At 38.7% G+C, this 13,592-nt stretch overlaps 1 protein-coding gene and 1 long non-coding RNA gene across 3 annotated transcripts in view; both read right to left on the bottom strand.

Annotated features, from left to right (window-relative positions):
- Window positions 1-1,358: 1,358 nt before the first annotated feature.
- On the bottom strand, window positions 1,359-5,053 carry LOC109568838 (olfactory receptor 5P80-like). The gene has a single exon (XM_070803145.1). The coding sequence runs from the start codon at window positions 3,542-3,544 to the stop codon at window positions 2,606-2,608; it is 939 nt and encodes a 312-aa protein (XP_070659246.1). The 5' UTR covers window positions 3,545-5,053; the 3' UTR covers window positions 1,359-2,605.
- A 2,105-nt stretch (window positions 5,054-7,158) lies between these two features.
- The window catches only part of LOC139187311 (uncharacterized), an 89,355-nt gene continuing 82,921 nt past the window's right edge, over window positions 7,159-13,592 (bottom strand). For both annotated transcript variants that reach the window (XR_011570861.1, XR_011570862.1), the window contains one exon: window positions 7,159-10,366. This is a non-coding gene — a long non-coding RNA (uncharacterized lncRNA). The remainder of the gene's footprint in view (window positions 10,367-13,592) is intronic.

Genomic DNA, 13,592 nt, shown 5'->3' with positions numbered 1-13,592 from the left:
GATCACTTATTCTCTCTGCCATTTGGTCTATTCTACTATAGATGCCTGATGCCCTCTATAGCATTTTTCATTTCATTTATTGAATTCTTCAGCTCCAGAATTTCTGTTGGATTCTTTTTTACATAATTTCTATCTCTTTGTTAAATGACTCACTTTTTAATATATTGTCTTTCTGTGTTTTTTAATAGCTTGTTGAGTTTCCTCAAGGTATTTCAAATTCTTTGTCAGATTTCAGTATTTTGTGCCATTGAGTTCAGTTACTGGAAGGCTATTATTATTCTTTTGGTGATGACATACTTCCTTCAGTCTTCATGTGCCTTGTAATTTTACAGTGATGGTTTTGCATTTCCTATAATATCTGGGATTTTTCCCTGAACTTGTATGGATATACCTGCTCCCAGAGGCTTGTAGACTTCTTGCTTAATTACTGAATATGGTCAGCTTAATTTCATCCCTTTAGTGTCCTTTAACATTCTTATCTGCTTCTTTTCTGATCTTCTCCCCACCCCAGTCATGGAGGTATTGCCTCAGTAACACTTTTTTAGATGGACTTCTCCAGCAGTGTCTTGAAATGCCAGGGAAGACATGCACTCACTCACTGCTATCCTTTTCCTGTGTAGGATTGGACACTGCTTGCTAGTTCCACCCCAGGCACTGTTGCCTTGGGGAAACAGCAGTATGGGCAAAGCTGTAGTCTTCACTGCACCCAAACTCACATTACTATTATTTTTCTCCAGCTGCGTGCAGGAATCCCTCACCTGGAAAGCTACATTTCCACAGTCTCGCTGATCCGTAGGTTTCTGCTCAAGTCTGCACTCCCCAGGTTTTCCTTGGCAGGGGCCAAGAAGAATTGAGGCAAATTCACTGACCCCTGCTGGTTTTGAGGCCCATATTGGGGTCTTTCTGACCATCACTAGATGCATAGGTGGTCAAGATTCCTCCTGGATCCCTTGGTGTATGGTTCTGGATCCCACAACACCCACTGAGGCACTTTGTTGATGTATGGATGCCTAATTAGTTGTTTAAAGAGGGGAGGACAAAAAGGAGAGATGTCTCACACTACCGTGAAGCTAATCTCACTCTGGACTTAATGTAGTGGACAGTGGAAACATTGATTATAACTAAATAGAAAGATCACATGATATAACTTGTATTAAGATTAGTCTCATATTTATATTTATTAAAGGAAAAATAATATCCTTAAAAATATTATCCCTTTTTATTTAAAAATATCCACATAGAATAAAACAACTGGGAGAAGAAACACAAAGAAGTCTATAAAAATACAAATAATTTAAAATTCTATAAGGGAAACCATCTGGTTTAAAGAGAGCATTTTATGGGCTAATCCAGAAGTTCCAATGAAATTATGTGCAAGAAATCTGAGAATTTCAGTATAAGAGGCAACAAGACTAGGAGGGAAAGAATGGTTTAACACACCTTATAGGAGTATGCAGCATACATTGGACAAGATTGAACAACCTTAAAAAAAAAAAGATACCTTACTTTCTGACCTAGAAAGGAGCCAGGTCATGTCAATTAGCTCCCAGTAGTCTTTCTTCTGGAAACTATTGAACATATTTTTGAGAATAGATCCCTGCAAGGGAAGAGCTAAGCTAAATGGAGCTTTCAGATATCCTCTGAGTTAGCTTGCTGAGACTCACCTGCAGAGATATTGTGGGAAGAATCCTGTTGCTCAGATCACAAAGCAGCAGAAGCTTTACAACTACCAGCATTACTGATTTCTGTCCTTAGATTATCTGTACATCATGGATACCATCTCTGTCAGATGATAAGATTATGGATAGCAACACTGCTCTTTATTTCCCACTCAAGGAGTTTCAGGTGCTTCCAGCAGTTATTTCCAAAGACTACATTCAAAGAGCACAGAATTTATTTGAAAAGATTTGTACTTGTAGGTGTTGCAGGAAGGCGGACCCCTTCCAGGGCCTGAAACTGGGCTCTTGTCTAACACTCAGAAATGAATTGTCCAAGGAAACACATGTGCTGACAAAGCAAGAGATTTTATTGGGAAAGGGCATCCGGATGGAGAGCAGTAGGGTAAGGAACCCAGGAGAACTGCTTTACCGCATGGCTCGCAGTTTCGGATTTTATGGTGATGGGATTAATTTCCAGGTGGTCTTCTAATTCAGACTCTTCTAATTCAGAGTCTTTCCTGGTGGCGTACACGTTGCTCAGCCAAGATGGATGTTAGCGAGAGGAATTCTGGGAAGTGGACAGACACGCAGTGTCTCCTTTCGACCTTTCCCGAACTCACCACCACAGGCTTATTAGTTCTGTATTTCTTATCAGGATCTCCTGTCATAAAACAACTCATGCAAATGGTTATTATGGTGCCTGGCCAGGGTGGGTGGTTTCAATCAGTGTGCTTCAAACCTTTTTCTTTTTTTTTTTTGCTAATGTTCCTATCTTGGTGAATGCACATTTATTTTTTTTACACTGAATTTTTTTCTTGGAATAATGTAATAAAATTTGTGAGTCTCGAACACTATGAATATGCACTGAAATTTACTTAGTGTATTATTTATTCATCTGCAGGAGAAGTCTTCATTACACAATGTTTATTATTAAAAATAAGATTACTTTAGGACCACCAATGTGTTCTAGCCATTAATTTTGTCATGGCCTCTTTAACCTCCTTGTTTCTGAGACTGTAGATGAGGGGGTTCAACATGGGGATTATGACTGTGTAGAACACAGACACCACTTTGTTTTGTTCAGCTGAGTAGCTGGACTTGGGCATCACATAAATGAATGTGATGGTCCCATAGAACAGAGTAACTGCTGTGAGGTGAGACGTGCAGGTGGAGAAGGCTTTGCGCCGCCCCTCAGTGGAACGCATCTTCAGGATTGAGAAAAGGATGTAGATGTAAGAGAGAGCAATGATAAACACAGTGGCTACAATAACTGAGCCAGAAGAGATGGCTGGAATTATTTCAGAAGTAAAATCATGAGAACAAGAAAGTTTCCAAAGTGGTGAATAATCACAGAAAAAGTGATTGACTTTATTTGATCCACAAAAGGACAGGCTTAACAAACAGCCAGTGAATGTCCAAGCATTCACACACCCACCTAGATAGGAAGCCCCCACTAAGACAATGAAGATTCTGGGGGACATGTGGGTGGAGTAGAGCAGGGGCAAGCAGATGGCCGCATAGCGGTCATAGGCCATGGCAGCCAGCAGGAAGCACTCAGCTGTCCCAAATGTGACCACAGAACAGAGCTGAGCAACACAACCAGCAACTTGGATAGAAGTTCCTTTCCTGAGGAAGCCCATGAGCATGACAGGTGTGACTGATGAGGAGTACCCAATGTCCACAAAGGCCAAATGGCAGAGGAAAAGGTACATTGGGGTGTGAAGCTGAGGGCTGCTTCTGATTAACATGATTATGCTGATATTACCCATTAAGGTAACCAGATAGATTCCCAAAAACACAATAAATAAAATGGCACAAACTGTAGTATTCTCCGCTAACCCCAAAATAATGAACTCTGTCACAGTTGTATAGTTTCCAGTCCCCATCTATACTGAGAATGGTGCCCACTGAAAGAAAAACAAGTGGATATTAGAAGAAAATACTATACTCTGCATACTTAGTTTTACAATAGCTATATAAGAAAGTACCAACATATATACTCACGTGTAAATATTTGGGGGAAATGTTTTCACACATGATATCTTGCATAAAACTTGAAAATATAGATATTCATTGACATAAGGCCAGGAATACTCAGAAAAATCTGTTTTTTTAACTTAACACATTCAAGTCACATTTGCATTGTGTAGTTGGTTTAGGTGGTCCACGAGGAATAGATTCACGTGAGCACATCCTAGAGATGGCCACCAGACACTATCAGAGACCCAATAACTATATCTTCTAAGCCAAAGACATGATGAAAGGGAGTAGAAATGGTGGAATGGGCCAGGACCCATGGAAAAGAACAACTGTTCAAAATATATGAGGTATCACTTGTATGAAAGAGGATGAGCAACTGAATTTAAACAGGTATCACAGTTTTCAAGCACAACAAATATACAGGAAGTTTGGACAGAGGCAGGATGTAAAACAAGGTGCTCAAACCATGATCAAATCAACCTGGAGAGACTGAGCTTTGGAAAAGGAGATGGTATCATGTCAGGATCAAGTTATCTGATTCATGATAGTGAGTCAATCCAGGTAAAGGGAACCAGACACATTGATCAGGTTACTCCAGAAAGATTCCACAAGTGCCTGAGACTTTGCATAACCTGGGGCAATGGCTGTTAGCAAAAAGGTTCCAGCTTCCTACTTCCCACAGGTACCTAGCCCCATGTGAATAGCACCTGTCTGTGAAAAATCACATCTTTAGGTCAGCTTCTAGGAAACTCTTTCCCTTATCAACTTGTTTGAGAAAAAAAAAAAAAATGAAAAAGCAAGAAAAGCATGAGAGCTTTCTCACCATCACAGAATGCTAAGCTTCAAAATGCAGCCCCATCCATTCCATCTCTCTCATTTTATAAAGTTAGAAACTGAGATCTAAAGAAGTTGGGTAACTAATTTTAGGTTAAATGTCTTTCTTACAACTGAGCTGAAGTCAAATTTCATTCCTGGAGCCTTCTAACTCATTACCACATTGATAAAACACAAATATTTTCTATACTTTCTAAAGAAGAACATAGAATATCAGAAAGTAATGTTCAAAATTCTCCAAGCCAGGCTTCAGCAATATGTGAACTGTGAACTTCCAGTTGTTCAAGCTGGTTTTAGAAAAGGCAGAGGAGCCAGAGACCAAATTGCCAACATCTGCTGGATCATCAAAAAAGCAAGAATTCCAGAAAAACATCTATTTCTGCTTTATTGACTATGCCAAAGCCTTTGACTATGTGGATCACAATAAACTGTGGGAAATTCTGAAAGAGATGGGAATACCAGACCACCTGATCTGCTTCTTGAGAAATCTGTATGCAGGTCAGGAAGCAACAGTTAGAACTGGACATGGAACAACAGACTGGTTCCAAATAGGAAAAGGAGTACGTCAACGCTGTATATTGTCACCCTGTTTATTTAACTTCTATGCAGAGTACATCATGAGAAATGCTGGGCTGGAAGAAGCACAAGCTGGATTCAAGATTGCCGGGAGAAATATCAGTAACCTCAGGTATGTAGATGACACCACCCTTATGGCAGAAAGTGAAGAGGAACTAAAAAGCCTCTTGATGAAAGTGAAAGTGGAGAGTGAAAAAGTTGGCTTAAAACTCAACATTCAGAAAACGAAGATCATGGCATCCGGTCCCATCACTTCATGGGAAATAGATGGGGAAACAGTGGAAACAGTGTCAGACTTCTTTTTTTCAGGTTCCCAAATCACTGCAGATGGTGATTGCAGCCATGAAATTAAAAGACGCTTACTCCTTGGAAGAAAAGTTATGACCAACCTAGATAGCATATTGAAAACAGAGACATTACTTTGCCAACAAAGGTCCGTCTAGTCAAGGCTATGGTTTTTCCTGTGGTCATGTATGGATGTGAGAGTTGGACGTGAAGAAAGCTGAGCACCGAAGAATTGATGCTTTTGAACTGTGGTGTTGGAGAAGACTCTTGAGAGTCCCTTGGACTGCAAGGAGATGCAACCAGTCCATTCTGAAGGAGATCAGCCCTGGGATTTCTTTGGAAGGACTGATAGTAAAGCTGAAACTCCAGTACTTTGGCCACTTCATACAAAGAGTTGACTCATTGGAAAAGACTCTGATGCTGGGAGGGATTGGGGGCAGGAGGAGAAGGGGACAACATAGGATGAGATGGCTGGATGGCATCACTGACTCAATGGACGTGAGTCTGAGTGAACTCCGGGAGTTGGTGATGGACAGGGAGGCCTGGCATGCTGTGATTCATGGGGTCACAAAGAGTCAGACACAACTGAGCGACTGAACTGAACTGAACTGATATTTGGTTCATTTATATGTTCAAAAAGTTTTTCAATTACATTAATACATTAATAATATAGGTAATATCTTTACTCTTAAAAGGATGACTTTGAAATCTAGTAATTCATATAAATAAATGGCTACAAGGTAATGGTAACTCTGTGAGGCAGATGATATATGTACTCAGTGCCCCGATACAGAAAATTGATGTGGTCATGTGTTCAACTGGACTATTAGGCGTCCTTGGTAGGTAAGAAATCAAATTTAACTAGAATTTCTTTTGGAGAGCAATAAAAGAGATAGGTATGACATTTGAGGGTAGATGCAAGTAGAGAGTGAAACCACCATTATTTAAGCAGAGCATTTAAGATGAATGAGTACATGAGATGGGCAAAGCCAACAAAAAAATGTCAGGCCCCCAGGGAAATGCTTTCATTATTCTACTAAAGAGAATGAGCTAGAAAGACAGGAAATGGTGATAGTTACAGTTTGAGATGCTTAAATGAGATCAAAAGCTGCAGTTATTGGCAAATGACACTGTCTAGTAAATCTGACAATGGAGTGACTGGATACAGTAGGGAGAAAAAGAAGATCTTTGGAGGGAAAATCAAGAAACTAAGGGGCCATAATGTTCAAAGGATCTTCTCTATGAAGATATTAAAATTACAATTCTTGTCCATCAGGAATTGTGACAGGGATACCATTAAGAGAGATAGGGCAAGCCAAAGCCAAAAACTTTCCAAGGATGAGGAAACATAATGCTAGTTAGTAGGTGATTGCAAAAAGGTGGAGGAGGATAAGGAGGATTGGTTATAGAGGCTGATGATGTAAACTCAACTATAAGTGTTTGTAGTCCAAAGAGAAACAATGACTGTAAGTGCCAGTGGAGGAGAAGGAATACCAGCCTCTACCAGGCCCAGGGGTATTAAGAGTAAGAGAAAAAGCATATGTCTCTTGAGAAGACTGTAAAGAAAAAAAAAAAAAATGTCCTCAGGATTAGCAAAGCATTAATACCTATAGAAAAGAAGAGTGTAGAGAGTGGAATGCTCTAAAGAGATACTGAAGACATGAGATTTTGTTGATAATCGTTAAGTATAAGAAACATAGGAAAAAGGCTACAGGAGTTAAAGAGAGGTGGAAGCAGGACCTCTTCATTCAAGAGAAAATAAGGAGACTTAAAAATAACCTTTCTTAACTCCAGTAGAATGGAGTTAATGTTCAAAGACCAAGTAAAGAAGATAATTTGAAAAAATAATGGATAGATATTATTATGTTGTGTTTAACTGCTGAATGAACAAAAAAGGTAATGAAGGCTACTCCCAAAACTGTGGAGGAGGGGTAATAGGGAAAATCAGAGCCTATTTAGAATGTCAGTGATGGCATGGACCAAAGCATTGTAAAGATATGCCATGAGCTTTGCAGCCATATAGGCCTGGAATCAGATTCTAGCTTTACCACTGATTATCTATGAAATCTTAGACAATTTTTATAAGTTTTCAACCCTTCATTATTTATTTGTTTCTTTAAAAAGTACTTCACATGATTCTTGTGTTAAATAAGATGATGTATATAATAATACAAAGTACTGCTCATAGAAATAAGTGGACTTAAGAAAGGATTATTTGCTTGAAGTAACCCACATCTTAAGCTCTAATACAAAAATGAAAAACAAATATTATTGTATCAATAGAAAAGGAAAATTATTACCTGCAGATGTTTGTACCTCAATGATAAGGACAAACGTCAAAAACTCATTATAAAGCAAGGCTATATTTATGAGATTCGGGGGCTTTGGGGATGTAATCCCTTGAGTACATTACTTGTTTGTGAAAATTCCACTGGAAATCTATCAGGACAGAGAAAATTTCAGGTATACCTGCTCATGTAAATATGTGTCATCTCAAGAATATCTACAAACACTTTTTGTCTGTTCATTAGAGTTTTCAAAGTGAAAACTTTTGATGCATTTCTAAACTAATTCTAACTGTATTGGAACATGCAAGAAGAAACAAAGATACAGTGTAGGAGATGTAATTTCAACTCAAAACAGAAATCCTTCTGGGAAAAATAAGTGCTTGTGTGTGCATGTGGTGGGGGAGGGGTTGGCTATGGCTAGGCAGTGAATATCAAACTAATATGAAAAGAAGGGACTCAGGATTCTCATGGTACTTGGTTTAAAATAGTTAATATAACTTGTGATCACCTAAAATAAAGTGCCCACTGAAGGCAAGTCTTTTGATGATATAATACCCTAGACAGAATGAAGAGTTTCAGAAATTCACTTACAGTGGTGTTGGATCATCTCTTCTAATCACTCCAGAAACCTCACAGAGAATTACAGATTCATATTTGTTAATCCTTTGCCTAAATAATGGAGTGAAACCAAGAGCTATCAATGACTAAGCTGTAATTCCTAGAGCAAACATTGATTCTGTCAGTTGATATATTACAACAACTGAGTTCAACATCTCTGTAGATATATAATGAGGAATTTAAACTTTGATCAGAAAATAATAGAAACGAGGATATACCTGAGGGTTTTGATGACTCAAATTACCCTGAACCTCTGACTCTCCTGGAGAGTTTGCCAGCCAAAGAAGCTCCTCTTTGCCTGTATGATGAGGCTGCTCCTAACTTGTTTGAGGACACTTCAATGACTTCACCTGAGGAAGTTACCTTTCAAGGTAAATAAAAACTCCTTATCCCTCATCCTTAGTTGTTTCTTTTTCTTTTTCTTTTTTTCTGAAGCTCCCAACATACTCAGGAGACATTAAGTCAAAGCTGAGAATATAAGATTTACATATCAAAGAGTTTTAATATTTTCCCAATTTATTTCATACTAGTGTATAGGAATGGTATAAAGGTACCAAACTGAGGGAAGAATATCCTATTAGAGTATTTGAATTTATAATGTACAGTTGACCCTTACAAAGCAGGGGTTAGGAGCACTGATTTTCCATGCAGTAGAAAAATCCATTTTTAATTTATAGTTGACCTACCTATATGAGGTTGGGTTCCTTAATTCTGCAGTTCTGGATTCAACCAACCATAAGTCATGTGGTATTGTAGTATTTAAAATTGGAAAAAATCTGTGTATAAATGAACTTCCACAATTCAAACCTGGGTTCTTCAAAGGTCCACTATAGCTGTTTGCTTAGTTAGTTAACTAGAACCTAAACTGAAGGATTCCCTGAGTAAGGTGAATTTGGAAGCCAGAAAAAATTGCCTGGTATATGCAGAAGTAATCAAATGTTTGGAAAGATATGGAAAGGTGACCTGAGTGTATCATATGCAGCCCATATGCCTTCCAAGAAGATTTGAGAAACATCTTCTACCCCACGACACTGAGGAATTCATTGGTGAAGGAACATAATTATTTTTAAGAAGAAATGAAACAGCTATTGTCTGTAGCCCAAAGATGTGGGTGCATTCATGTCAAGTCACTTCAGTCATCTCTGACTCTTTGCAACCTTATGGACTGCAGCCTGCCAGGCTCCTCTGTCCATGGGGATTCTCCAGGCAAGAATACTGGAGTGGGTTGTCATGCCCTCCTCCAGGGAATCTTTCTGACCCAGGGATCAAACCTATATCTCTTATGTCTCCTGCATTAGCAACAGATTCTTCACCACTAGGGTCACCTGGGAAGCCCAGAGATGTGGGTGGGAGATATCAAATTAGAAATAAGATCAAATTTTGAATACCATATTATAAATAATTGCCTTATCAAAATTGGTGTGGTGCTCCAAACACATGTATATTGTTGCTGCCACTCTGATAAGGCAATTATTTATAATTTGGTATCCAAAACATCTGGGATCTTCAGGGGTAGCTAATTAAGCATGGCATTCTTAAAATCATGGATAGACAGCCCAGTCACTAATGTTTCAGGCCCCAGAATTCCATTGCAGTTCACCAATCAGTGAGGGTGCTTATAGGAATCTTGTTGTAAGTAGAATTTTGACCTATTTTCATCTCATTGTGGGCCCAATATCACCCTGATTTATTATACATAAATAACTGAAATACACCTAGGCAACAACTGTCAGAATCTCCCCCCACCCCACTTAGTTTTCCAATCCCTGGAAAAAGGCTATTTCACTGCAAGATCCAAGTGGAGACTCCTGAAATCTACTTCTCCCAGCCAATATGGTAAGTCAAAGGAACATTTCTTTCTTCTGGGAAATAAGAGATAAATACATCCATCAAAGATGCAGTGTAAGACCCTGGAAGTATTGCTGAGGCAGCAAGATCCAGTTTCTGGGGCAGCAGGGTGGTGTCTTTCATGTCCAGCGTGCAGCAGTGGTTGCACTTACAATACATGCCGAGGTCCTAATGTTGAGCAGCAACTCTGGAGGGGTGCTCACTTGCTCAATTCCTTGCAGGGGTTTGGGGCATAGCTTTCACCCGGATACTTCTGTCTTCCTGGTGGCTCTTGATCTGCTGAAAATATAGGGAGTCTATTTTTGTTGCTTACAATTGAAAATTTTCACTGGTTCATATGCATACACTATTAGCATTATTTTTGTAAGTTAGAAATGCATGAGAAGAGCAGCAGTATTGCTCACTGGAACAACAAAATTGATGAGAGTTTTTATTTAGATGGCATTCATTGAAATAACGTGGCTCAGACGGTAAAAAGTCTGCAAGGCAGGAGACTTGGATTCGATCCCTGGGTGGAGAAGATCCCCCAGAGAAGGAAATGGCTACCCAATCTAGTATTCTTGCCTGGAGAATTCCATGGACAGAGGACCCTGGTGGGCTATAACTGAGCAACTAACATTTTCACACTTTCATTGAAATAGCACTATTACATATGTAAATATGATAATATAAATGAATATAATATAATGTAGATGACATCAGAATAGTGTTAAGGAGAAAGATCTAAACTCTGGGCTCAGATTACTTGTTTCAAATCCCATCTCAGCCACTCACTTGCTTTGTAACCTTGGCCAAGTTACTTAACTCTAAATACTCATGTTTCTCATCTATGTAATGAAGATAGTAGAACTGTTAGATATTAAGTGAGATAATATCTGTAAAAGGCTTAGAATAGTGTCTAACACGCGGCATGTGCTTAGTCACTCAGTCGTGTCTAACTCTTTGCAACCCTGTGGACTGTAGCCCACCAGGCTCCTCAGTCCGTGGGGATTCTCCAGGCAAGAATACTGGAGTGGGTTGCCGTGCTCTCCTCCAGGGGATCTTCCCAACCCAGGGATCAAACACAGGTCTCCTGCATTGCAGGAGGATCCTTTACCATCTTAGTCACCAGGGAAGCCCAAGAATACTAGAGTGGGTAGCCTCTCCTTCTCCAGGGGATCTTCCCAACCCAGGAATCAAAACAGGGTCTCCTGCATTGCAGGTGGATTCTTTACCAGCTGAGCTACCAGGGAAGCCCAACATATGGCAAGTACTCATAAATATCAGATACCATTAATATCATGAAAACAGTAACACAAGAAACTTTTAATTAGTTTTAGCCTCTCAACAACCCACTGAGAAGCACTGGTATAATCCCCACTTGACAGATGAGGAAATAGAAGCATAGGAAGGTTAAGTAATTTGCCTAAGATCATATGATTAGTAAGGGGATGAGTTTGGACTCCAACCCTGAGTAGTATGGTTCCAGAATTTTCACTCTTAGTCACAAAATTATAATTAATTTACTACTGCTACTACTACCTACTACCTGCTACTCTTATTTTTGGTTATCATTGTTATTCAGTCCTACTAATAGCTGACTCTGAAACCATGGCTGACATCATATTACGGTCATAAACAAATATATTTTCAAGCTCATTAGAGCAATGACTTACTTTAGATGTGAAAGTTGTTTTCCTAAAACCAGATTTGGGTTTGGATTAGTCAACTCAGAGTAAATGGTTTTAATGACTCCTTGGGGAGCAGAGCAGCCTTCCCTCATAGACAATTTTAGAGACCATGGTGAGTCTGAAGATTAGTCCAGGGATTCACATCTATATCTGGAACTGAAGCTGAGTTGCAAAATTGAAGACTAGCCCCAGAAGACTCATAGGTGAGACACAATCTCTGCCTCCCCAGTAAACACATCTGCAAGTCATGCCTCATCCCCAGATAATGGGGGCATGTCATTACTCTTACCCCCAGAGTACAGGGGATGTCATTAATTCTTAAATATATATATGTATATGTATGTATGTATTCAAACAGAAATATAAATACTAGAGAAATACCCCTTCTTCCCCTTTGGGGACTGAAACTACCTAACTTTTTGAAATTTAACAAAACTGGCATTTTAAATAAAATTTCTAAAATCTCTACTAATCACTTTGCCGATGACTGGTGAGTACTGTCTGAATCTGTAGCTTGCCCCACCACTGAGAAGGCTACTGGTCAGGTTTCATTCGAGGGTCAACAGGCTTCAAAACAATCTCCTAGATGAGTCATATTCTGAGCTAAAGTGTGTTATAGAGTATGTTGACAAAGTAAGTTTGAAGCTTTACAAATTAAGTACTTGGGGGAGAACCATCCAAACAAATAATAATGCAATAATAAGTGCAAAAGCAACATGAAGTATGTGCAAAGAAATGAATTAAAAAGTTTCAAGTTGGACATAAGTACCTGAACAGAAGCAAAAAAGACCTTTTTATTCAGATATATGCATTTGTGAATAAGTTAAAATAAATCAGAAAATAGAAGGGAGAAAGTTATAGAATCTACTATGTAACAATAGCTTTGAAACATGAATAAATTAATTAATGCTATAGTTATAGGTATTCCATTGGTCAATAAAGTACATTTTTCATACAAAGTCTTATTGAAATGAGCAAGACAAAAAGGATGTGAGGGTTCAGTCTAGCAATAGATGTTTTAAAATCTCTTTGAATGTCTTTGTGGGAGGAGGACACACCTAGAGTATCAGTCAAATATCAACATCTTATTACCTTATCATTCATTCATTCATCTTTATTCCTTTTATCATTATGCTTTAAATTGTATGACGTCAACAATACCCCATGCCTGTTATATTTTAATATCTTAATTATATCAAACCATAATGTATACCAGAATTCCTTCCACTGAACACTTTCATAAGCCACCCTTTTATCAGGACATTTTTATTCTTCAAAAATCAATTGCTAAAATTAGGCTCAAATGTAAGGTATGGTATTATCAGAATGTATGCCTACAGCATAATTCAAGGGAGGGGGTGAGAGAAAGAGGACTTGATAATGTTTGTGGTGAGATTACAAGGAGGAAATATAGCATTATGTTGATTGCACACACTAACAATGTGAGAGTTGTGTTTGCAGAACTAACACCAAAAATGTGCTGAAAGCAATCTGTTTACATCTAATCTCAGTCTCTCTGATTACTCATTATTTTCCTCAATTTCTGCTATTTTCTTATTTTTCCCCCCAGATGAAAAAAAAATTCATAAACAAACAAAATAACTGGAGAAATTCTGTGCACTAGACTGAAGCACCTCCTCTCTGAGTTCTAGAAAATCAAGAACATCAAAGGTCCCTCTTGTGTTTTTCTTAGCATTGAATGACATCATTCTTGCCTGGAAACAGGAGACAATCCTGATTACTCCAATTAGACTGGAATTTATCTTGCCCCTTGCACATTTTAGTCTATGCCCCTTGCACATTCCTTGCACAGGCTGTCATTCTCTCAGGGCACT

This window comes from Bos indicus, chromosome 15 (genome assembly GCF_029378745.1).
Source record: "Bos indicus isolate NIAB-ARS_2022 breed Sahiwal x Tharparkar chromosome 15, NIAB-ARS_B.indTharparkar_mat_pri_1.0, whole genome shotgun sequence".
NCBI classification, from domain to species: Eukaryota; Metazoa; Chordata; class Mammalia; order Artiodactyla; family Bovidae; genus Bos; species Bos indicus.
This window is presented reverse-complemented; position numbering and strand designations above follow the sequence as displayed.